This window comes from Loxodonta africana, chromosome 3 (genome assembly GCF_030014295.1).
Source record: "Loxodonta africana isolate mLoxAfr1 chromosome 3, mLoxAfr1.hap2, whole genome shotgun sequence".
Lineage (NCBI taxonomy): Eukaryota > Metazoa > Chordata > Mammalia > Proboscidea > Elephantidae > Loxodonta > Loxodonta africana.
Window position 1 is genome coordinate 60,686,384 of NC_087344.1, and position 26,834 is coordinate 60,713,217.

The 26,834-nt window shown below is 39.6% G+C and overlaps 1 protein-coding gene across 2 annotated transcripts in view; it reads left to right on the plus strand.

The window, feature by feature from the left end:
- Positions 1-26,834, plus strand: part of MACO1 (macoilin 1) — a 65,996-nt gene that overhangs the window by 20,016 nt on the left and 19,146 nt on the right. The window contains exons 4-6 of one of the 2 annotated variants that reach the window (XM_064281488.1): positions 3,402-3,525; positions 5,115-5,293; positions 6,494-6,992. The exons of the other annotated variant lie outside the window; for it this stretch is intronic. Coding sequence (XP_064137558.1) covers positions 3,402-3,525; positions 5,115-5,293; positions 6,494-6,992 — 802 coding nt within the window. The remainder of the gene's footprint in view (positions 1-3,401; positions 3,526-5,114; positions 5,294-6,493; positions 6,993-26,834) is intronic. 2 annotated transcript variants of the gene reach the window in all.

The following is a 26,834-nucleotide window of genomic DNA, read 5'->3' on the forward strand; positions in this document are numbered from 1 at the left end:
TTCCTCCATGTTATGAAATGTTTCACAGATTCCTCACTGTTCTTTATCAATGCGTAGTATTCCATTGTGTGAATATACTATAATTTATCCATTCATCCATTGATGGGCACCTTGGCTGCTTCCATGTTTTTGCTATTGTAAACAGCTGCTTACACTTTTGAGCCAACACCTACCAAAAAATATGTCTTAACTATTTGGGGGCTTGCTGGTCTGTTAGAGGATCTAAAGAGGCTTTCCCCAGAAAAATATATGGGAATGCACAAAACTTTTCTTTAACATTTAAGGGGCTACAGACCATACCCTCAAGGCCAAACAATGCGCTCCTGCATTGGAACATACTAAATGAGCGTAGTTTCTCTTCCATGTTAGCCATATTAACATTTCTTTAGATATTTAAAGATACTGTTATAACCTCTTCTGTAGGAAAAACATCTCTAGTTCATCAGCTTTTTCTTGTATGATATTTTAAGTATTTTTTTCTTTACCATCCTGGTCTCCCTAGTTCCTTAGTGGTTCTCTTAACCAAATTGTACTATTGCAGTTATGTTCTGACTAGAGCAGAGCTCCACAGTCACCTCCATTCTTAGATCTGTACCTCTGTTAAGATCAGATGAGATGTCTTGACAGCTCCAGCCCACTGTGAAAGCTAGAGTATGGTATGCACTGGATGTGAGGATTGGCTCACAGGGCGTCACATTTATCTGCAAAGATGCATGAAACTTGATTCTTAGGCTCAGGTGAAACCTGTAGGATTTTGACCACTGAGGGAGCGCCAAATACTAAAAGCTCTCTGGAGCAACATTTCATCCCCTTATCAAAGCTGCTAAGAGGATAAATGTTGGTCTGTGTAGAAGAGACATGGAGCTCTATTTAAAGTATCCAGCATAAGCATGGTGTTCTCCATATTTAGCATTTTCTTGTATCTGATTTGATTTATAAGCTAGCATGAAGGGTCTTTGTTCTGCTTTATTTTAAGTGTTTTTTTTTTTTTTTGTATATCAGTTTTGACTTGTATTTCCTTGTCCTGGACGTCAGTTTTGAGTGAGTTGCCTTTTACAGTGCACTTTGGTGGAGTGAGATCCTTCTGTCACCCTCTCTATGCCTCAGTTTCTTCTGTGTCGTAGAAGGTGGAGCAGTCTAGGTAATGTCTAAGGGAGTCCTTCAGCGTCAATCTGCTGTGACTCTGATGAACTCTGGTGATTCCCTAACTTACTTAGTAATGTCTTAGTAGTTGAGAAGAAACTACTTATATAACTATTAATGGAACCTGTTGAGAATTAGTTCAGTGAGTGGTCCGTCAGGGCAGCAGTGATCCTAATGTCATAAATGACACTGGCCTTTCTTTAGCCCTAGGCCCAGAAATGCGTGTTAGAACAGACAAGTTGTGAAATGTTTTAATTTGGGATGACTGGTGCTTAAAAAAAGCAAACAGACAAGCAAAAAACATTGTGTTCTTATTGAACCAGACAAATATGAGTACAGTTTATATAACTTGAGGCTAATTTTTCTTCTAGTTGTTGAAATTTAAAATTCTTTCATAAGAATATAGGGAATGCTTGACAAAATTTTGTATGGCTACAAAAGAATGATGAAATCATTATAAACATTTTTCCCGTCCTGTTAAGAGGGGAAATAACCAGTACACAAAACTTTGTGTACAACCTGATTTTTATACTTTTTCAGAAATGCTTTCAATGTGTTGTTTTTTTTTTTTTAATAGCTGTAAAATTACAGGTATTCTGTAATTTGTTCTTACAGCGTGCTTATTATATTTATAATAACTTTAGAACTTGATACAGGGATAGGGAATGAAAATTTTTGAAAATGCATTTTAAAATTATTTTGAAAATGTATTATCCTATGAGTTGCTGTTTTTACACTGTGGGAAAAAATTTTTTTTGGTATGTTAAATCCATAAGAATGGTTAAAGCCATTAGCTGCTTTCACAGAGTTTCCAATGTCATCTTACCTCACAGACATGGCCTAAGGGAACTTAGGTTCTAGTCAAAAGCAGACTCAGGACAACCTTTGTGCACTTGGACCCAATTTGCTTAAACTCTGGGTCTTTCTCACTTTTCTCTTCAATAAAATGAGGAAGTAAGACTAAATGATCTTTCTACTTCTAAGATTCTATGATGTTTCTGTAGTTTTATCCCAAAGTTCCTTAGCAAGAAGCCATTTAGTTCTTCAGGTCACTGTTTTTCCCTCCGTCTTCTCTCTTTTGTAACTTGCTTGTCTTACATAGTCTCAGAAGAACTTTCTAGACTTACTGCACGTCATGCCTGTGTAGTCCACATTCATAAAATACCCCATTATTAATCATGTTCTGACATAGGTGGACCTATCCTGCGGATTTTTTTATTGTTGTGAATATATGTATAGCACAACATTTTCCAATTCTGCGTTTTTCAGGTATACAATTTAGTGATATCAAGTACATTAATTGTATCCTACAGGTATTGTTTCTAAAAGGCCAATGAAAAGTATCCCATTATTTGCATCCTATTTATTTTGTTACTAGTTGTTTTCTTCCTCCCTTGAAAATTGTTTTTAATTGCAAAAGGAATATGAGCTCGTGCTTAAGGGAAAAAAAATGTTTTTGAACAACACTTAAATGTCAGAAAAATTTCTTTGTGCTGCAACTCATCCTTACTTAAAAAATGATTTTTGTATAACATTCCATGTCTTTACAGATCTTCCTCATTCTTGTGAAAAGCAGCATTGTATTTCACTGTATAGATTTATCATAATTAAATATTTTCTTGTTGATGGACATTCAATTCCGAATGTTTACTATTATAAATAATACTACAGTGAATATTCTTATACCTTTATCCCCAGGGCTCTTTTGTATTTCTATAGTGTAGATTCCTAGAAGTGGAATTTCTGGGTCGAAGGTACAAGTATTTTACATTTATACTTCCAAATTGCCCTCTAGAAAGATTGCCCCAGTTTACATTATTGCCACGTATGAAAATGAACTTTTCCCCATATTGGCCGTTACCAGTCTTTAAAATTTTTGCCTGATAGGTTTAAAAATGGAATTTTATTTTGTGTTTCCCTGATTAACAGTGAAATTGACCATTTTCTCATGTGATTTTTAGCCACCTGTATTTCTTCCTTGATGATATGCAGATGTTTCTCATCAAGGCTACGCACCCTTTGTTTTATATATATTGAGAATATGTTCTGCCAGAATGTTTGTCTTTTAACTTTGTCTATGCTTCTATGGCATCTTTTGTCATATAAAAACTTTAGTTTGGATCAGATTGCTTTTTATTAATTCATTTAGTTGAAAGTCTTGATGAAAGTTACTGTAGTTGAATAGGTCTCCCAGACAATCCATCTGTTACATTAGCTGATGTATCATCAATGCATGTTTCTCTGCTGCTTTCCCACAGAAAGGGGAGTGTGCCTGCCTACAGTGTCCCTCTGGATACTCTTTGTTTATATCGAAGCAGCAATTAGATTTAAAGATCTCAAAAATTTTCACGTAGACCTCTGTCGTCCATTCGCTGCTCACTGGTGAGTGTTATGTGTATTCCTATTCTGTAATCCATTTCAGGGTTTAAATGTAAAGTGGTAAATTCAACTATAAATTTTTTCTGAGAGGTTTTACCTGAGCCCAGAAAGCAGCATACCGTGGCGATAAAAAGCCTACTCCCCTTTTCAGCCAGATGAGTGTATGAGTCCCAGCTCTGTCTGTCCCCTGATAGCTGTGTTGCTTTGGGCATATCACCCTCTCAGAGCCTCAGTTTTCATACCTGTCTGTTGAGTTTGTACCTGTCTGTTGGGGACCTGTTCCATTTGGCCATGGAAGAGAGGTGATATATGTAAAGTGTTTAACTTACTGCCAAGTCCATAATAAGGGCCTGATAGGTACTAAAAAAAAGAGCTGTTTTTATTATAATCTGATACTGATTCAAAAAAGTCTTGATGAAATATAAAGCTATTTCATGAAGCTTAAATGAACTTAGAATTTTCTTGGCCTAAAAAGTATGAGAATATTACTAATAATTTTTAAAGGAATATTATTTTTCTTTGTGAAATATAAATGAGTATTACAATATTATTATTCATTTAACCTTAACCACAAAACATTTTCTAAAATAAGCTTGATTCTTATTTGTCTGTTGTGGAAATCACCACCTAATATATGTTTTTCTTTTAAATACACCACTTTTTGCTAACATTTGTGGTAGAAACCAAAACAGTCAATCAACTAAGAATATACTGTTTTCAGTATTTTTAAAGTCTTTTCACAAATAAGTGAATTAAATAAACCTGGTCAGTAAAACTTACCACTTTAAATTTGTAGTGAGGCCGCATTTAGACTAATTATAATTGATAAATTTTAAAGCTAATGAAGCTTAGTACGGGTTTTGACAGTGTTTACAGAAGTTTTGAAGAGACATTAGATAGGCTGATGAAAACCCAGATGAGTTGAATGAAAATAGTTCAACTCACTATCCCAGAGATTAGAGTTGTAAGTATGCTGATTTAATTTGGTAGTACAAACCAAACGTTGGCACTGATAATTATCAGATCCTTTTTAAAATGATTCTTGAATTTATGTATGATGGAGTGTTTATGAACTAATTTTCCCAGAATAGCTGGTGACAGCAAGAAGATTAAGTTAATGTAGTCACCTGAATTTGACCCTGCCTTCTAGTATTAAGAACCAAATATTTGTAGCCACCCATAAAATCTGTACCCTCTTAATTATTAAAAGCATATAAATGCCTAAGTTCTAACGTACAAGGCAATTCCATATTTTTAAGAAATATTTCTTCAAGACATTAGCCACTGTACCTACCAGTCAGTATGGTGACTCCTTGAGTTAGCTTGGGGAACACCAAAGTCTGATGGGAAGTCTGCTGCTTTCTTATGGTCTAGGAGGCCCACTATTCCCTGGGAGTTTGTTCTTTGTACCATTAGCCTCTCATTTCCATAGCAGCATTGTATTCATTTATGGGCTCACTGAATGTTATCTCCAGCTACCATCATCAGCTAGAATTTATTTTTTAATTGTAGTGATAGGTGTCGTTGTGTGCTTGATGCATATGTTGTTGGTTTTTAACATAAAACTACTAGCTGGATTGTCTTCTTTCTAGTATTGGGTACCCTGTGGTGACTTTGGGCTTTGGCTTCAAAAGTTATGTAAGCTACAAAATGCGGTTAAGGAAGCAAAAGGAAGTGCAAAAAGAGAACGAATTTTACATGCAGCTTCTTCAGCAAGCCCTCCCTCCAGAACAGCAGATGTTACAGAAGCAAGAAAAAGAAGCTGAGGAAGGTAGGTCTTTACTCTAAAGCTGTGGGCTCGATAGGCCAGTCATTATCTTGTCTGTCAGAAGAATCTTCTTTTTTGGAAAAGTTCCTGGGGCTTTGGAAGATTAATAAGGATTTTCTTGATCCCTGGAATTCCTTCTCAGGGCCATTGCTTTAGTTGGTCATACTTCATGGAGTGTGGGTGATGTTTCCTTCCTAATGTCCGAAGACCATGTGCTTATAAATATGTTTATTGTATCTTATTTTTTAATACTGTTATGAATATTTAAAAATACTTATTCTCAGCAGAAAGATAATATATAACTATGTGATTTTGTAATTGAAGCAAGCAAAAAACCAAAGTATAAGCAAGACAGACATGTGGACATGTAGAATTGAGTTTTCTCAGTCAAAATTTTTCTGAATAGAGCAAGGATGACGAGGTCCTATTCTAAATGGTTCTTTTAATGCAATCTGGATTTTAAATGGACCCCTTTCTAATGGGGCTTCTTTCATATGCTTTTAATCAATAGAAATGGATGAATTGACAGTGATACCAATTTTCTTTGGTTTGAATGTCGGAAGTTTAAGGGCATGTTTTTAGTTGATCCAAAATCTTATTTTCTGGTGTGGTGCAAAAATATCTTCTCAAGTAGACTTTAACAAATTGAATGTGTAGGCTTGATACAGAAAATTCTTTACAACTAACCTGGCAAATGATAGATATACATTTTATTACTTCAGCACTAGGGTCAAGGAAATGGATAAATGTCCTGTACCCTAACATCACACTTCTTATTTTGTTTCATTTAACCCCTTTTCAGTAAATTTGCTACTAGCAGTTTGTTTAATCCTGGCTTTTTTAAAGTATGGTCTCTTAGAAGGATACTTGTGCCCTCTCATGCAATGATAAGTTTGATTTGACTGATACATAAAGTATGGCTTAATTAAAAAATCCTGATCTTATTTTGAAGGCCAAAACTTAATGGATGGCATTTATAAATGATGGTGATTTCCAAATGTGCAGCTCCTCAGATTTATTCGGATTTGCCCTTTGAAGTTAGCATACTGTGCTGTGGTTAGTGCTTCTAATAAGTTTGCAAATTATAGTGAGTTTCTAAGCATAGATATTACAGTTTGCTAAATCAATCTCTTTTATGTTTTTAAAAAACTAAATATTCCGGTGTGGGTTTTTTTGTTTGTTGGTTTGTTTTTGGTATTGTAGCAGCCAAAGGATTACCTGATATGGATTCTTCCATCCTTATACACCACAATGGAGGTATCCCAGCCAACAAAAAACTCTCCACAACTTTGCCAGAGATAGAATACAGAGAAAAAGGGAAAGAAAAGGACAAGGAAGCCAAAAGACACAACCTTGGAATAAATAACAACAATATTCTACAACCTGTAGACTCTAAAATACAAGAGATTGAGTATATGGAGAACCATATCAATAGTAAAAGATTAAATAACGATCTTGTGGGAAGTACAGAAAATCTTTTGAAAGAGGACTCATGCACTGCTTCCTCAAAAAATTACAAAAATGCCAGTGGAGTTGTGAACTCCTCACCTAGAAGTCACAGTGCAACAAATGGGAGCATTCCTTCGTCTAGTAAAAATGAGAAGAAGCAGAAATGCACCAGCAAGAGCCCAAGTACACACAAGGACATAATGGAAAATTGTATTCCTAATAACCAGCTAAGCAAACCAGATGCACTGGTAAGGTAAGTGTGTGTGCTGTGTCCTTGCCAACACTTTCCAGTAAACTTGACATATGTCTTGAAAAGCCAACACCCCATATGGGCCTGTAGGAATTGTTCGTGATCAGATACTGTGATTCTTAACCCTGCCAGATTGGACACTCTGGTGTTGGTTAACTCCATGGCCTTGCCCTATGGCATCGACTTCAGTGAGTTTCCCCTCAGGCTTTTTGGTGTTTTGAGTAAGAGGTGACAGTGATTACTTACCACATTTGACAAGTTTACATGTGACTTGATTCTCCTGGTGGTATTGAGAGGCACTTCTTCAGTCCTGTCCTTTTCTGTTTGCATATCCAAATTCAAAGTTCTCTTGGCACAGTGCAAAAAGAAGAGTTTGTGCCCTGTTCATGCAAACCTCTTTATTTGTAAAACAGATACAGAAGGGGGGAGGGGTGCTGTCCTTAAGGCCTTGTTGCTTGTTGGGTTTTTTGTTTTGTTTTTTTGCTTAGAATGTGAATTATCCTCATATCTCTGGGAAGGTTGGGATTTGAAAAGTAGCCTCTTTCTAAAAATTGCATAGGCAAATACAATGTCAAATGATTATTAGACATAATCAGAAATGCTCCTTGTCTCATCTTTAGTTAAAAGAATAATGGTGTATTAGCTTGGCTGGCTCAGACTTAATTTTGCTGTCTTTTATCTGATGTTTTTTTTATGTTAGGTAAACACAAGTATGTTCATTTTACCTCAGGTCTTTCATTTTGGAAGGTGAGATCTCAACTGGAACTTTTCTTTTTAACTCAAGAGGACAGTTGTAACTTACTCCCTCCAATAAGTTATCTCAGATTGCTCTTCCTTTGGCTTGCTTAAGGGTAGACGGTTTATTCTAGGAGGAAGGGTTTACAGTTTTATAGATTGTATGAACCAGATTATTAGTTTGTTTAATTTTCTTATTAGCAGCTAGATTAAGGGAAATATATTTGGGTTCTATTGCTAAAGGTTCCACAGGTTTCACAGCCCCCAGGGCAGTTTTGGAAGCGTGTCATGCTGTGGCCGATGCCAGTCTGGCATTCACATCTGCTTATTATGGCATTCTGCCCATCAGGACCTGCAGAAGAAACATTCAGCAGAAAACCCTCTCCCAGATGCCCATGGAGAAAGACCAATTGAGCTGGCCTTCTATTTCAAAAAGAATATCCTAGAAATCCACTAAGACGTGCTATAAGTGAAAATCTATCTGCAACAATCTTTTTAACATCCCTTTTAACACAATTTTAATAACAGCACTGAAGCCAAAAGAGGTTTTCTCTGTTGGTTGTTGCAGAGAAAGCAGCCCAAGCTCAGTCTTGTGACGCCATCTTGCTTGGCTCATTTGTGCTGCTGAGTGGAAGATGGACTCTACTACTTGATCGTCCTGTAGTAGAGAAGTTCAAGGACCCAGACAGCCAGTTGACATGTAAACTGGGGGAAATGTCTTGGATCCAGTGTCCCTATGCCTGCTCCTGGGGTCATTAATGTGTACTCTGATTTTCCTAACCAACTAAGTAAAAACCCGTGGCCATCGAGTCTGTTTTGACTCAGTGACCCTATAAGGCAGAATAGAACTGCCCCATAGGGTTTCCAAAAAGCAGTTGGTGGATTCGAACTGCTGACCTTTGATTAACAGCTGAACTCTTAACCACTGTCCCACCAGGGCTTTGCCAACTGAATAAATAGAAAATATTTTTAAATGGTTTTATAAACTTCTGTAGGATTATTTTGAACTTTTAATGTAATACTATAAAAAATAAGATGACAACCAAAATATCCAACAGTGGGGGAGAAATTTAAATATTTTATCTCCATCCATTTGATGTTCTCCTAATATTACAGAATCATATTTTAGAGCCATATTAAACAGTATGGGAAAGTGCCCATGACATAATGTTTTATGAAGAATGCAAAAAGCAATTTTATTTAAAAAAAAAAAAAAAAATTTTTTTTCTGTTATACACAGAAAAAGAATTTGAAGGAAAAGGAACCAAAACGTTAACAGTAGTTCATTGCCCCATGATAGTATTGTAGCATTTATTTTTTCTTTGTACTTTCATACATTTTTAGATTTTTCTGTGATGAATAACAATGGAAGAATTTTAAAAGAAGGGTATCTGTCCGAGTGCATTATCCAGCTTGGTTGTAGGAAGCCTTATCTCACTTCCTCTCGCCCTCCTTGGCTATCTCTTCTGTTTCCTCTTGTTTGACTTCATGTAAGTTTTGATCAATGTTAAGACTAATCTAAACCTAACATCTCTGAATCAGTAGCTAGAGACTGGGTTTGTTATCTTCAGAGGGAGAGGGCTGGACTCAGTGGTCTCCAAGGCTCTTTGAATGCAAGCATACATGGGTTAACAGTATGTGCACGTGTCCTTCGCTTCTACAGGCACACCCAGGGTCTTGCACAGTTCCGTGCTGGCAGTAACTTCCACAGGGATGTTTTAGGGATAAGATTGATCTACCTTTTTAAATATAGATATTTAAAAAAATTTGAAAACTATTAGCATGTTATTGTTGGATCCCGTGGAGTTGTTTTTGACTCAGAGTGACCCCATGTGACAGAGTAGGACTGCCCCATGGGGTTTCCTAGGCAGTTATCTTTACAGAAGCAGGTTGCCAGATCCTTCTCCCCCAGAACCACAGTGTGAGTTCGAACCACCAACTTTTTGGTTAGCAGCCCTGTTAGTGACAAACTAATTGTGACACCCTCTACAGCAGTGTTTGTCTCAATACCAAGGTTAAAAACTGCTGTATTTGAGGAACTAGTTTAGTGACTTTCAAGGGTAAAAATTCATTATTACTCCACTTTCAGGGAGAATCATATAGATTGATGTGGCTGTCAAAGTAAGGTTTGATGACCATTCCCTATGAAGGGACAAGCAGTCCCTCAGGTCTTTCTGAAGCTCTCCAAGTTATGTGGGATGTTCTCTAGTGTGCTGTATACAAAGGATTGGCGAACGATGGCCTTCTGGCCAAATCTGGCCCACTGCCTGTGTTTGTAAATAAATTTTTGTTGGAATATAGCTAGTTCATTCATTTACGTATTGTCTGTGGCTGCCTTCACACTGCCGTGGCAGAGTTGAGTAGTTGCAACAGACCATGTAGCCCCTGGAGCTGAAAACACTTGCTGTCTGGTATCTGGCGTTTACAGAAAAACGTGTGCTGACCCCTGTTGTGTAGCAATTGTTTTGAGAATTTTTTTTCCCACTAGACTGTGAGCTCCATAGGACAGAAGCTGAGTCTCTTCATTCTTCTATCTCGGTATAAAAATAAAGTGCTTAGTGAATGTTGAATAAATGAATGAACTTGGGGCAAGGGAGCAGGTTCTGGTCTGCTAGGAGAATGTGGGCAGAAGGTGCTGGATATATCACTAAAGGAAAGGAATATGGGGGAAGGTAGGGAATTTGGGAACAAGTCTTGCCTGTAGGGCTCTTCCCAAGAAAAGTATGGGAACTTGCCAAAGCCAGTCCAAAGTCTTCTTTTTTTTGGTTTGAGAAATGGCTGTCTTACAAAATGACCCTGTTTCTGCCAGCTTGATTTCTGAATTCTTTACCCAACATATTTAAAAACAGACTTATGTTGGTAGCCAAGAATATTTTTAATTCTGGTGTGGGAAAAAAGCAAGACAGAAACAGAAAAAGCAATGAGGAAAATCAATTATTTTATCTAAGTGCCGGATTAAAAGGAATCATGTAAATTAGCATAGTTTGTTTAAATTTTTTCTTCAGTGGTCAATTTAAAAATATTTTAATTATAGAAAATTTAGAGAAAAGGGAAAAGTTGTCCCTTAGCCCTACCACCTTGACAGACACAAACACAGTTAAAATTTTGTTGTTTTTACCTCATTTGATAATTTTACATAGCTGTGGCTGTAGTGTTTTGTGTCCTGCGTTTTTTCCCTTAAATTGTATCAAAACCATTTTCCCAAGTTAGCCTAACCCTCCTTTTCAGTTGGTGTGGAATATTCCATGGCAGGGCTATGCGATCATCAGATATGGGTGAGACACCTGAGCTGCTTCCCTGAAGTTTCAAGGCCTGCACTACAGGCAGAGGAATCAACAGTTTTGTTTGCATTTGACACAAAGCTCCCTCTCAGGTACAGTCCAAGCCTGTGGGATTTCTTGTTGATGATTGTTACTTGTTTCAGTTTCCTGGTTAAGGGAGGGAATTTAAGACTTCGAGCTAACAAAATGTGAAGTGATCCATACTCTGTAGAAATGTTGAAGCAGAAGTCTTCTTCTGGGTTTATTTCCATTCCTCTGTATTCCTTGTACCCAAGACAGAAGGTTCATCTTTTAAGTGCTTATTCTTAATATGATATCAACTCCTCAGAGTTGTTGAATAGTGTCTGGCAGTGCCAAGAGTCATAAAGCAGCTTGCCACAGCTTACCTACTAGAGGAGCATTTAACGGAGTCGAATTTAGAGTGATTATTTTTTGGAGGGAACTGGAAGAGATTTTAGAGACATCTACACCAGCTTCCCCGCCCCATCATTTTATCAGTGAAAGAGAGGGTCCTTAGAAAATTAAGTGACTGATCCAGGTGACCTAACTAGAGTGGCAGTACTAGAACTAGAATGGAGGTTTCTAGACTTCTACCCGTTGTTAAACCATGCTACCTTTTAAAAAGTTGAATGTTGTTGTTAATTGCTTTTGAGTCAATTCCGACTCATAACGACCCCATGTATAACTTGCTTTATTTCCCTGTTTCATAATTTGTTTTTTTGTTTGTAAATACAGCTAATATTGGCTGTAGAATTGACATCAGAGCTTGATTTTATGTTCTCCTGGCTAAAAACTATACAAGAAATGCTTAGAATTTCAGAATTCGTTTATTTTTTTAATCATCTTTCTGCTTAAGAGATGCTGTTTGTTTAAAAAAAAAAAAAAAAATTCTTCCTCATGCCAAAGATAAAAGGGCATACTTATCTTTGAACAGAAGAGGGCCAGCCACTTAAACCCTTACAGGATCTCTGAAAATTCAGCCTCTGGTTAGGGCTAGTTTAGGAATTATTCATGCCCAGATAGCCTGGAGCCACCCAGCCTGGGATTTGCCCTTTGTTTCTGGGATAGGCTGAGCTTGCTAGTAGCCGACCTGAGAGCTTTGAACTGGAAGACTTAAGATGGGGAATGAATCAGCCAGCTAACCCTGCAGAAAGGCCGTCATTGACTGTTTCTCCTTCTGCTTGGAAGGCCTGTGGCTCCTGGGGCGGGCATTGCGCGATAGTAAGTACCTAGAAATCTTGAGGCCACAGAAAGGGAGAAAGCCATTTCTTAAGGGGAAAATAGAAATTTGAGGAATGTTGGAATATGTCGAATACTCTTTTCTTTCTCTCTCAATTCATTTGGTTATTTTACCAATTGCTGTTGAGTTGATTCTGACTCATGTGTGTCAGAGTAGATCAGTGCTCCTTACGGTTTTTAGTGGCTGATTTTTTGGAAGTAGATTGAGAGGACTTTGTTCCCAGGCATTTCTGGGTGGACTTGAACCTCCAACCTTTGGTTAGCAATGGCGTGTGTGCAGTGTGATGGCCTTTTTCTCGCCATGGTCTTGTAACTCCTGCCCAGGTGATTGGGCAGGACTGTGCAAATAAGGTAATTGTGGCCCGCCAAGGGGATTGGTCAATTTTGCCATCCCGCTAGGCTTAAAAGAGAGCCAATTCCAGAGCAGAGGGAGGATCTCAATACCACCATGAAAGAAGAACCAAGAACAGAGCATGTCCTTTGGATCCAGGATCCCTGCGCTAAGAAGCTCCTGGGACCAGGAGACAGAGAGAGCTCTAACACTGAAGATGGCAAGAAGCGGTGACAGAGAAATGGCAGCAGGAAAGACGGGCAGGAGACGGCGTGTTGGGCCTTCCAGCCCACTTAGCGAAAAGCTGAATGCCTTTGGGCAGGAGGTTTGCTGGCAGAGTAGGGTACCTCCAGGCACTTGGTGCAGCTAGGTTTGCACACCCACAGAGCTAGAGCTGAACACTTTCAGCTGAGGCTTACTGGCAGAGTAGGGTGCCTAAGGGCGCTTATCAGCAGGGCTAAAAGAGCTTTGTAAGACTTGGTCAAGTAGGGCAGAGGCTAAGAGAGAGGCCATAGAGAGAGGCATGCCTGTGGGCACAGCTGAAAAGAGACAGTTTTAATGGAAGAACTGTATCCTGAGCGTTCCTGAACCTGAAATGTAACCTGTTAGTTACTTCCCTAATAAATCCCATAATCATGAGTACTGTGTATGACTTCTCTGTGGCCATAGCAATGAATTATCGAACCCAGCAGAAAAGTAGAGTGCCATGGGTGGGATGGTTGGTGTCAGAATTGTTAAAAATGGCAGAGAGAGGAGGCATGTCTGTCCTCCACCTCAGAGGAATCAGCCTTGGACTGTTGATCTTGATTCTCCTTCCTCCTTGTGAAGTTAGAGGAGGTCAGATGCCCCTGTCATGTCATTCTTACAGTATGTTAATCATTCGTACCATCCAGGACTCCTTGGTTATTTTAGGCACACCAAAATGTTGTTCCTTATAACTTGGTTTGCTCATACGATTCTGTTTATTTGGAGCTTGAGAACGTGGGGGAGGGGATGAAAATTTTTTTCCAGGAATCTCTAAGCAAGTGGTGGCTTTGCCTCAAGAGGAGGGGGAAAGGTAGGGATAGAGAAGCACTGTTAGAAATTTTAACTCATTGGCTTACACTGAGGAGTGTTTAACTTACACTTACACACAGGAAGTAACTTATTGTATCAGCTTCTTAGAAAACTGTTTTTGGAGCATACAGATTGATAAACAATATAGTTTACAAATAGGCTATAAAATGTTCTAGTCCATCAGTGACTATGTTCATTAGCATTTGTTTTAGTTGACTGTGATAATGAGTATTTGTGACTTATCACTTTCTAGTTTCAGCTGGTGGGTGAGCAAAATATCATTGTTCTTCCTTTCACTTACAAGTACATATGAACTTTGTATTTATGTTTTATGATATTAAATTTATCTTAAAAAGGATGAAAATAGCAGAAGCTAAAAACAGCCAGTTTTCATCTTTGACTGGACTTTGCTGGTGGCACAGGTTGCCCAAATGTGGTGGTGTGACTAGTTCACTACTTCTGAATTTAATCTTACCTTCCAGATACACCTGGTATTTAAGAAAATATAATTGCTGTATAACCTCTAAGGAGCCCTGGCGGCACAGTGGTTAAAGCACTCGGCTGCTAACTGAAAGGTTGGTGGTTCATACCCACTAGCTGCTCCACGGGAGAAAGATATGGCAGCCTGCTTCCCTTCTGTGAGGATTACAGCCTTGGAAAACCTCTGGGGCAGTTCTGATCTGCCCCGTCGCGTTGCTATGAGTTGGGTTCGACTTGATGGCAACGGGTTTTCCTGTTAGTTTGGTTTAACTTCTGACTTACACGTTGTTGTTAGGTGCCCTCTAGACAGTTCTGACTCATAACGGCCCTGTGTACAACAGAAGGAAACACTGCCTGGTCCTGGACCATCCTCACAATTGTTGCTATGTTTGAGCCCATTTTTGGAACTACTGGGTCAGTTCATCTCATTGAGGGTCTTCCTCTTTTTTGCTGACCCTCTACTTTACCAAGCATGATGTCCTTCTCCAAGGGCTGTTCCCTCCTGATATTATGTCCAAAATACGTAAGACAAAGTGTCTCCATTGTCGCTTCTAAGGGACATTCTGGGTGTACTTATCCCAAGACAATTTGTTCATTCTTCTGACGGCCCATGGTATATTTAGTATTCTTCGCCAATGCCATAATTCAAATGCATCAATTCTTGTCCAGCTTCCACACACACACGAGGCAGTTGAAAATACCATGGCTTGTGTCAGATGCACCTTAATCCTCAAAGTGACATCTTTGGCTTTTAACACTTGAAAGAGGTCTTTTGCAGCAGATTTGCCTGATGCAATGCATCGTTTAACTTCTTGACTGCTGCTTCCATGGGTGTTGATTGTGGATCCAAGTAAAATGAAATCCTTGACAACTTCAGTATTTTCTCTTTTTATCATGATGTTGCTTATTGGTCCAGGTGTGAGGATTTTTGTTTTATGTTGAGGTGTAGTGCTGTTATAACTACAGTTATGATCCCCACAGTCAAATGCCTTTGCATAGTCAATAAAACACAGGTAAACATCCTTCTAGTATTCTCTGCTTTCAGCCAAGATCCATCTGACCTCAGCAGTAATATCCCTCTTTCCATGTCCTTTTCTGAATCCAGCTTGAATTTCTGGAAGTCCTCTGTCCATGTATTGCTGCAACCATTTTTTAAATTATCCTCAGCAAAATTTTACTTGTGGTTGATATTAATGGTATTGTTTGATAATTTCTGCCTTCTGTTGGGTCACCTTTCTTTGGAATGGTCACAAATATGGATCTCTTCCAGTTGGTTGGCCAGGTAGCTGTCTTCCAAATTTCTTGGTATAGACAAGTGAGGGCTTCCAGCTTTGCAGCCATTTGTTGAAACATCTCAAGTGGTATTCCATCATTTTCTGGAGTTCTTCCTTCAGTACCATCGGTTCTTGATCATATGCTTGCTACCTCCTGAAGTGGTTGAACATTGATCAATTCTTTTTGGTACAGTGACTCTTTGTATTCCTTTCATCTTCTTTTGATGCTTCATGCATCATTTCATATTTTGCCCACAGAATCCTTCAATACTATAACTTGAAGAGTGAAGCTTTAGAAATGCCGTGTGTGTTCTTCCCTTTTGGTTTTTTATCTCCAGGTCTTTATACATTTCATTATAATATTTTACTTTGTCTTCTTGAGCCTCCCTTTGAAATCTTCTGTTCAGATCTTTTACTTCATCATTTGTTCAATTTGCTATAGCTACTCTGTGTTCAAGAGCAAGTTTCAGAATCTCTCCTGACAACGATTTTGGTCTTTTCTTTTCTTTCTTGTCTGTTTAATGGCCTTTTGCTTTCTTCATGTATGATGTCCTTGATGTCATCCCACATCTCATCTGGTTTTTTGTCCTTAGTGTTCAGTGCATCATATCTGTGCTTGAGATGTCTCTAAATTCAGGTGAGATATGCTCAAGGTTGTTCTTTGGCTCATGTGAACATGCTCTAATTTTCTTTAGCTTCAACTTGAACTTGCAAATGATAGTCTGTTCTGTAGTCGGCTCCTAGCCTTGCTCTTAGTGATGATACTGAGCTTCTCCATCGTCTCTTTCCACAGATGTAGTCGATTTGATTTCTGTGCATTCCATCTGGTGAGGTCTATGTGTATAGTTGCCGTTAATGTTCTTGAAAAAAGGTATTTCCAATGAATAGGTTGTTGGTCTTGCAAAATTCTATTATGAGATCTCCGAAGTCGTTTCCCTCACCAAGGCCACATTTTCCAACTACAGATCCTTCTTTTTTGTTTCCAACTTTCTCATTCCAATCACCAGGAATTATCAGTGCGTCCTGATTGTATGTTTGATCCATTTCAGACTGCAGAGGTTGGTAAAATCTTCAGTTTCTTCATCTTTGGCCTTAGTGGTTGATGCTTAAATTTGAATAATAGTTATGTTAACTGGTTTTTCTTGTCGGTGCATGAATATTGTCCTGTCACTGACAGTGTTGTACTTCAGGATAGATCTTGAAATGTTCTTTTTGACAATGGATGCGACACTGTTCCTCTTCAATCTGTCATCCCTGGCGTAGCAGACCATATGATTATCCGATTCAGAATGGCCAGCACCAGTCAATTTCAATGTACTATTGCCTAGGATATCTATCTTCAAGTGTTCCATTTCATTTTTGACAACTTCTGATTTTCCTGGATTCATACTTCATATATTTCACCTTCTTATATAAGGCGCCTTACCGTAGTTGTGCTACTTGAGAAAAAACCAAAAGGCGACAGTTTATAATACATTCTATTTTTCATTACCCCACTTTTTAATGTGCATAAACACAATTAAAAATAATATGTGTTCATTGAAAAGAAAGAGCCATATTTTTTTTTAATTTATTTAATGTGCTTTAGGTGAAAGTTTATAAATCAAATCAGTCTCTCATACAAAAAGTTATACACACCTTTCTGTGTACTCCAACTGCCCTCCCCTTAATGACACAGCACAATGCTCCTCTCTACCCTGTATTCCCTATGTCCATTCAGCCAGCTCCTGTCTCCTTCTTTCTCATCTTGCGACCAGACAGTAGTTGCCCACACAGTCTCATGTGTCTTCTTGTGCCACAAAGTTCAGTTCCTCACCAGCATCAATGTCTATCTTGTAACAGACCGAACCCACTGCCGTCGAGTCGATTCCGACTCATAGCAACCCTATAGGACAAAGTAGATCTATCTTATGATCCAGGCCAATTCCTGTCTGTAGTGTTGGTTTGGGGAATGGTTCCAATCTTGGGCTATAAAAGGGTCTGGGGACCATGACTGTCATGGTCCCTCCTGTCTCAGTTAGACCATTAAGCCTGGTCCTTTCACGAGAATTTGAGATCTACATTCCGCTGTTCTCCTGCTCCCTCAGGGATTCTCTGTTGTATTCCCTGTCAGGGCAGTGGTCGGTGTAGCCAGACACCATCTAGTTCTTCTAGTCTCAGGCTGGTGGAGACTCTGGTTTATATGGCCCAGAAAGAGCCATATTTTTAGATGTTGATTTTAATAATCAGTGGATTCACTGTGATTTGGTATGAATAACTATGAAACAACAAAGTAAGAGAGAGTCCAGGATCCCCCTCTTTTGTCATCTTAGAGAAGCACTTTAAAGTAACAAGGGAAATTATAGGCTAATGTTGCTTACTGGAAGAGCAAAACGACCCCCATCTTCTCTTACGACTATCTGTCTTTCCTTTCCATTGTGGGGAGCTTGCTTGGGTACTAGCCTGGGTCAGGACTCCTAGCTCTGGAGTCAAGGAAGAAACGACAACTGGTGCCAGTTGTGAGTTGGCAGCAAAAGTGGGGAAGAAGATTCAGAGCATTGATCCCAAGGTTGTGGACACAGAGCAAGGATAGGATCCAAAGCTAAGGCCTGATTATTGGGAAGAAGCAAGACAGAGCAGTCAATTCCGGAAATATAATCTATGAGCATCCCCTGAGATAAGTACCCCAGGAGGAGGTGGCCTTTTATGGACCTCTAAAGGGTCCTGAGTGGGAAATCACAACCGTTTACGTGGGAAAGATAAAGAATTGTCTTGAAAGGTAGAAGTCCATCTTAAAAGAAGGTAAAGGAAATTACTCAAGATTTATTGTTAAAGCGGGGAAAGTAGCAAAAGAGATTATATAGTATGAACCTATGGAAAAAAATTGGATATATTTTGTATGTGCATGGAAAAAATTTTTAAATAGTACATATGAAATGGTCAATAATAGTTGATTATAGGTGACATTTATATTCTGCATTGTGTATTTTTGTATAGTTTGAGTCTTTACATCAGGCTTGTACCCATGTAAGCTCGGTGAGGGCAGGCACCATCTTTTCTTTTATCCACCACGATATACAGTGCATGACACAGAGTAGATAATAAATAATTGCTTAATATTACCTTTGTGTAGGGAAAATATTAGAGAGGAGGAAAGGAAGGTGGGGCCCAGTAATTTTGTCATAGTGTAACTCGCAGGCCTTTGAAGTTAGGAAAACTAAAGACTAAGTTAGACTGGGCCAAGGACCAGACGTCCAATGTCAAAACATTTGTTGTTTTTGAGGAGGTTTTTTCTGATTTTATTTCTAAAAAATAGAAAGGCTTTTTACTCCAAGACCCCTGTCCTTGGTATTTCCCAGAAGTTTTTAAATCATTGTGTCAGTACTTTTTCGAAGGCTGTATAGGAGGTTCAAGAATTTCTGGAAGTTACAAGGGACGAGGGGAAAAAAAATCCTCTGAGGGGCTGCTGTTGAAAAGCCATTTGCTCTGGCAGTGGCTTAGTTGTACTTCAGGGCCAAGGAATCCAGCACAAGCCACATCTCAGCCAGGATCATAGAAGTCTCAGTTTACCTTGTCTCATTCATCTCTCTTGGTGGGTCTTGCCCCCTACCTCCAACCCAGATCATTCTCTTTGTCTTTGTGGTGGCTGGAGAGAGCTTAGATCCAACATTTCTGTTCCACTTTTCTGTCAAAGAAATCCCCCAGGTTAGAAAATATGTTTGGCTGCTTATACATCACCTCTGGTACTAGAGAGAGAGTGATTCATTTGCTTGTCCTCTTGTATTTGAATGCATTTTGTTTGTGTGTCAAAAATAGTTTGCGGAAGAAAACCTGACCTTGGGAGACAGTGATTTGGGCCTCGGGGGCTTTACTGTGGCTGCTTTCCTTGCCTGTGCAGCCTGCACACTCACCACGGTGCTAACAAACTGCTGCTGCAGAACGACTCGCTTGACCCTCTATGGCTGAAAAACAGGGCTTTCTGCTTTTCCCCAGTGCATAGCATTATTTGTAACAATACTCTTTCTAGCTGAAGTAAAATTGTAGTAAAAATGTACAAAATTAATTAGCGTGAGGACCCATGAAAATTGGACACTCAGAGTTTCTAACTAGACTAGATTAAATATGTACTCCTGGATGCAGCTGCTACTAAATTTTTTGGAAATCATGTGCGCAAAAAAAACAAGCAGTAGAGCCAAATGTCTATTTGGTAAATTTACTGTGTTTGTTTTCTGCCTCAGTGGAAACATAGTCTTGGTTTGTATTTGTCTCGCACTGTCTCTGGGCAGATAAATGTTGTCAGTCACTAAAACCCACTGCCGTATTTTTATTTTCTGCTATGCCCATAATATTTTAGGTACCTAGAAGTCTTAACTTGGGTAACCCTGTTTATATTAATTCACAGTATAGTTTGAGTTGATTTTAACCATTGCAGGGATTTAAAACTACCAATATTCTGGGATGTAAATGCTGTAGTAGAAGCATGACTTTATCCTTGAACAGGTCTGTTTTGTGACTTGAAATCCATGCTCCATTGTCAAAAGAGGCATAACACTTTAAGCAAGCAACTTAACTAATGTTTCCATATTCAGGTGGTCAAACCAGAAGGTGATCATCTATGTTGTGTGGATAAATTATGAAATAATGCATGAATTATCCAGGGGTCCACATTGAGAAACATTTTTGCTGAGTATTAAGTATCTTCTAAGAAAACAGGGGTTCCTAGTAAGAAGATTTGAAAGTTTCCTCCGTAGAATGGAGGAAGAAGTACTGTATAACTTTAAAGGCTTTGTGTTAAATTCTGAGTCAGTACCTCTGCTAGCATGTAATGAATTGAGATTTCTGACTAAGGGGATTAGGGGTGAATTCCCTGAAGGGGAGATACCCCTAAGAAAAAGGAACCATATTCTTTAAATGTTACTCACGCTGTCATTTAGAAACTGACGCTTTGGTACTTTGCTGGCCAGTGTGGATGTATTTCAATCTTTGTAAATCTCTTGGGGGCCTTAGACATTTTTTTGTAGCGAGCAGGGACTCTCAAGATGAAAACAAGCTTTGGCTTCTCATTTGTTGGAAGAGTGGCAACTCTCCTCTATGGTAGGGTACATTTCACCTTTCTTGTTAGAGTGGTGTAACGTATTCAAAACAGAAACCCAAAATAATGAAAAGACCATTGCCCCTGCTGACTTCCCCTCGCTCTAGAGCAGGTGTTACAAGTGCAGACAGGCATGGGACAGGGCACATGAGTGAGTGGGGCAGGCCAGGGTTGTCATCATTGGTACTCGGTACTCAGTACTGCATCTGACCCCCGGTAGTGTGGAGCACGAGAAAGCACATGCCCTTCCCTTCCACTTTTTGCCATGGGGGAATTGTAGGCCTGGTGTTGCCAAATCTTCTCGTATTTTGAAGACATACTGAAAATAGACAGCTTCGTGTGAAATCTCCACATTTAAAAGAGAAGAAAACTTTTTTTTTTATATCCTGTGGAGGGAGGGTCAAACAAAACATGTTCATGGGCCAAATTGGCTCACCAGTTTGTAACCTCTGGTCCTGACTTTTCCTGTTATGCTTGTATTTTGTTCCCTCTCCACCCCTCACTCCACCCATCAAAGCTTGACTCTCCTATAGGAAGGACTTCTCTACTAGGAAATACCTGGTATATCCCATAAATTAATCCTCCAGGTATTAATGGAACTTACTTGCTTCCTCCTCTCCTCTGTTTCCTGCAGTTCTGGAAAATACACACATCTTGACAGTGCTCCCTGGAGTCAAAGACACTCCTTTACTGTTGAATCCCCACACCTTACAGTGAGGCTTTCAGGAAGACCACCTAGGAGGAGAAGGGGACAGCTTTGTGATGAGAAGGGTGGTTTGGGGGCCTTCCTTTGTTCCCCAAACCATAAAGTGCAGAACCCTGCTTAGGCTACCTGTGCTAGGACTGGTGACTTCTTTCATGCCAAGGTGTTTTTCTGCTGTGTTCTTGAAGCATAAAATACACCAACACTCGGAACATGGACACTGGTTAATCACAGACATCACAGGCCAGCTGGTTAAGACTTTGACTTTCAGCATCATGCCTTGTAACTGTTGGTGGTACAGTTTATGAACCTAAACATGACTAGTGTTGGAACAATGCCTGCTCTCCTAAGGCCAGTGTTGTAACCTAGTGATCTTTCCAAAGGGAGCCAGAACAGGACAATAAGTTGTAGGTCTAGAATTTAGATTTAGAAAAGCTGTTGTTCTGATAGGAGGTGATGACTGGGAAGCAGTTGATGTAGATTGAGGATTTAGGAACTCTCTATTTCAGAAAAATAAATTCCCCTTTTTTGCAGTGACCTAAAGAGTAAAAGATTTGGATTTTCCCTAAGGCTTTCAGATTATCCTGAAACTGGACAGTGACATGGGCAAATGTAAGAGTAACAGTGAACACCAGCAGCTAAAGAAAGCAGATTAATAGTCTCTTCTCTTCAAATAACTTTTCTCCCAATTATAAAACCATAATTAAAAATAAGTTATACATGTTCATGATACCAGATTTTAGAGATAAAAACAGCTAGCCACTATTTTGGTTTACATCCTCTCAGCGTCTTTTCTCTTGCATACGTACATACTCTACACAAAACTGAGCTCATTACTATGTGTGTTGTTCTGTAACTTGTCTTTTTCACTGGACCTATCATGAGCTTTCTCTTATGTCATTGAATATTCTTCCTCAGTGACATTATAATAGTTGCATGACAGACACATAAATATACTGAAATTTATTTAGCTGATCTTCTGTTGACTATTTAAACGTTTCTGGTTTCTTTTTTTCCTTATTTTAATAACGTTGCAACAAGCGCGCTTATGTGTGAGTCTGTGTATGTATTTCCAGTTCCTCAGAATAAACGTCTGGGAGTACGATTGCTACCTCAACAGATGTGAACATTTTAAAGGCTTGGTACAGACTATTAGATCCAACCACATTCCTTTAAGGACCTTGTTTAAAATACCAGCTCTTGGCACTCATAGCTTTGCTCTTGAAGGGCTATAAGAAGTCAATTCCAAACACAAAAAATAGTTTAAAGAGAAGAAAATCTTTGATGGTTATGAGAGTGGGAAGGAGGGAGAGGGGTATTCACTAATTAGATAGTAGTCAAGAACTATTTTAGATGAAGGGAAAGACAACACACAATACAGGAGAGGTCAGCACAACTGGACTAAACCAAAAGCAAAGAAGCTTTCTGAATACACTGAATGCTTCGAAGGCCAGAGTAGCAGGGACAGGGGTTTGGGGACCATGGTTTCAGGGAACACCTAGGTCAATGGGCATAATAAAACCTATTAAGAAAACATTCTGCATCCCATTTTGTTGAGTGGTGTTTGGGGTCTTAAATGCCAGCAAGTGGCCATCTAAGATGCATCAGTTTGTCGCAACCCACCTGCAGCAAAGGAGAATGAAGAACACCAAAGACACAAGGTAATTATGAGCCCAAGAGACAGACAGGGCTACATAAATCAGAGACTACATCAGCCTGAGACCGGAAGAACTAGATGGTGCCCGGCTACAACAAATGACTGCCCTGACAGGGAACACAAGAGAGAATCCCTGAGGGAGCAGGAGAGCAGTGAGATGCAGAGCTCAGATCCTCGTAAAAAGACCAGACTTAATGGTCTGACTGAGACAAGAAGGACCCTGGAGGTCATGGTCCCCAGACCTTCTATTAGTCCAAGACAAGAACTATTCCCAAAGCCAACTCTTCAGACAGGGATTAGACTGCACTATAAGATAGAAAATGATACTGGTGAGAAGTGAGCTTCTCGGCTCAAGTAGACACATGAGACTATGTGGGCAGCTCCTGTCTGGAGGTGAGATGAGAAGGCAGAGGGGGACAGAAGCTAGTTGAATGGACACAGGAATACAGGGTGGAGAGAAGAAGTGTGCTGTCTCAATTAGGGGGAGAGGAACTAGGAATATATAGCAAGGCGTATATAAATTTTTGTGTAAGAGACTGACTTGATTTGTAAATTTTCACTTAAAGCACAACAAAAAAAAAAAGAAGTCAATTTCATATTTCCCTATATGGCTGGTTGTGTGAAAGACTCCAGAATTCCCTTTCTGGTTCTCTGTGCATTCTTTAATGAAAATTAATGTGTTTGCCTTTTGTGTTTGACAGATTATGGAGCAGAGACATCAGGTACTTTGTAACACGGTTTCATCTAGTAATCCTGTCATTGGGCTATTTAAATATATTTGGACACTTGTGCCTTATAAGCAACTGTAGTAGCCACAGTGAGACCTGAGGTAGCCTCACTCTGGTTATTTCCAATGCTGTGGCTTAGAGAATATACTGGAGCAGCTTTAATTCCGGCTAGGCCTCGCTTAAGATGAGATGGATCCACTGTGTGTACTTGGAATGCATTTTTATATGAATGACCCATGCTGCCCGTCCTGTCAGTGTGGATGACCTGAAAAGGGGAAGCGGAGGGGGCTGCTGCAGAGGGTCATCGGTATTTCTTCTGGGGACAGAGCTTTGATTTATGAGCTCAGCTTTCCGCAGACAGCTGTGTGGTCCCCAAACAAGTCTTGTCTTGTATGATGAATGTATACCAGGGGATCTCCTAATGGAATTAGGTACTTACCAGGATGAAGCAGTTGCTCTTCATTCATTCTTTTCACATGTACTCGCCTTCTTGATAAGCAAACGCTCATTTGCCCCTGTCTCCTAGAGCCACTATATAAACTAAAAATCTGTCAGCCTACTCTCGATGAATGGTTTCCAGAGCCTTATATGTCATAACACTGACCCTGTTCTATTCTAAGCACTGAGGAGATGGACACAGAATTAGAGACATGGACTGTAAGGATTAGAAGAAACCTCAGAAATATTGTCTTGACTTCTGATTTTATAGCACAGTCAGTTGCGGGCTTCAAAAATCTAACACTCTTGTTAGAAGTAAAAATAAATATACAGAAAAATAAACATCACAAGGCAGTGGTTGGTGCCAAATGAGAAGCAACAACAGTACTTTCAGAAGGAGAAGGAACTTTGGTCTCCGATGATCAGTGTCTCTTGCTGGAGAGTTTAGTTTGTTTTGTTTTGTTGTTTTGTTAACTCATACTTGAAGAAAAGGTGAAATTGAAAATTGAAGGCCATTCCTACCATGGGAAATAAGGTGGGTCATGTTAGCTGGTGTGAAGGGTTTGGTAGAAACCCTTCTGTACATCCTTTGCTGTGTAATTTGAAGATGACCCTCTAAAGCCCCTTTCCTTACAGAGCAAGCAGTGCTATAAGTTCTGTATTATAGAGCCTTGGGAATGTCTGTCAGGTGGTAGCTCTTTAGAACTCAGAGATAACCAGAAAAGCAGAGACTCTTCACGGGGCTCAGCCAGCACCCCACAAAGATACACATTTAGGTTGTTTTCTGGAGTGGGTATGGGGTGTGACATGTAGAGTATTTGGGGAGCCGATGGCCACCATTCATCTGTCAGCGGAGGCTTGTATGTCACTGTGATATTGAACAGGATTCAGCGGACCTTCCAGACTAAGGCAGACTAGGAGGGAAGAACTGGCAATCCACTGCTGAAAATCAGCCAATGAGAACCCTGTGGACCACTGCATAACTCAAAGAATGTAATCAGTGTCATGGATTATATATGTGGAAATTGTTGAATTGGTATATATTCTGTGTATATTCTCAACAACAACAAAAATAAACTATATGTATATATAAATCCTGTAGATCACTATGGCCCAATCCACAACCGATCATGGGGATGGCGTATTTCCTTCCATTGTACATGGGGTCATTATGAGTCGGGGGCCAACTTGACAGTAGCTATCCCACAGCCGTCATCTCTAGGTGCAGCCTTGTCTGTGATAAGATCTGCCTCTTTTTTGCAGGACTTGCTTCCCAGGGGAATTTACTGCCCCAGTGCCTTAAACTCTTTGATCTATCTCTGTCAGGCCTCATACTAAACCTCGAAGTTATTGGCAGTATCTATTGGAGACTTTTAAACTTTCAATAAAGTCATAGTGCTGTGAGCTATAATAATTCTAGTAATTCACAGAAGGTGAGAATTACAAATATTTAGGCCTTTTCAGATACTTAAAAACAATACCTGTTTCAGCTAAAAGCTGATACTCGAATACCTTACTTTGCCTTACATTTAAAGCTCCTTTTCCCACTTAGCCTGCCTGCTAACATTTGGTCAGCTAAATTACCCCTTATTAAAATATTAATACTTTCCTTTTTAAAATTAGTTTTCAGTCATTTACATTGTGATTGTCCTTAGTCGTGATTAGGGAAAAGATCAGATAGAGGTCATTCGGTGGTAGAATTCTCACCTGCCATGCAGGAGACCTGGTTTGATTCCAGGCCAGCGCACATCATGCACAGCCACTACCCGTCTGTCAGTGGTGGCTGGCACCTTGCTATGTTGCTGAACAGTTTTCAGTGGAGCTTCCAGACTGATGGACTAGGAAGAAAGGTCTGGCTATCTGAGTCTGAAAATCAGCCAGTGAAAACCCTATGGATCACAATGGTCTGATCTGCAGCTGATCGTGGGGATGGTGCAGGACCGGGCAGCGCTGCATTCTGCTGTGCATGGGGTTGCCGTGAGTTGGGGCCAACTTGACAGTAGCTGGCAATGACGACAACAAAATGTAGTTAACAGTGGGTGGATAAGAGGGATCCTCAGCTTGTCAATTGTGCTTTGAAGTCAGCCTGGGCCATTTGACGGGGAGACCTGAGAAGCACTGCTGTAGCTGGGTTCCAGCTGTTGCTTGGGAGTTGGGTAATCTGCTGGAATTCAGAGGTTAGCTTCACAGCTCTTTCCTTGGAAATCTTTCTTAATTATGAATAAAGGGGTTAGGAGAAGTTTCTGGACTTAATATCTAATATTTTGAGTTCATCAGAACCCTGCCTTATATAACTGGACAAAAACAGACATGTTTATTGAACTGTAGCTTTGCAGTGGGCCTTGTCTGTCCAAAGTGCTGACACTATTGGGCAGGCTTTTGTAAGGGTGAAAACTGGTTTCACCAGAGTTGGGCAAGCAGGAAGTACATTTATTCCCTGGCTAAGCCTCACAGAAGTTTGGTTCAAATCTATCTGGCTTTTTTTTTTCTTTAAGATGGGATTATAGCTCTTCTCAGGGAGCATTCTCTTTTATCCCTTAACCTTCCATAGGGTGGGGAGGAGAGTGGGATGTAGCCGTAATAACAGCAATCTGAGCTTGTGGATAAATTTTTTTCCTCCTTGCTTTCGACCCCTATTTCCTGAAATTAGTCGCAACTGTTACTTGTGCCTCATTTCCTGCCTGACCACTTGCTTGTAATTCAGGTTGCACGTATTGACGTTTTAATAAAATCCCGTGAATACATTTGAAGATTTTGCATTAACCTAACACCATTTAATCAGAACTTCTCGGTGCTTCACGTTAACAAATTATATCTCTGCGTTTTGCCTAGAAAGTATTGACTTTCAACAC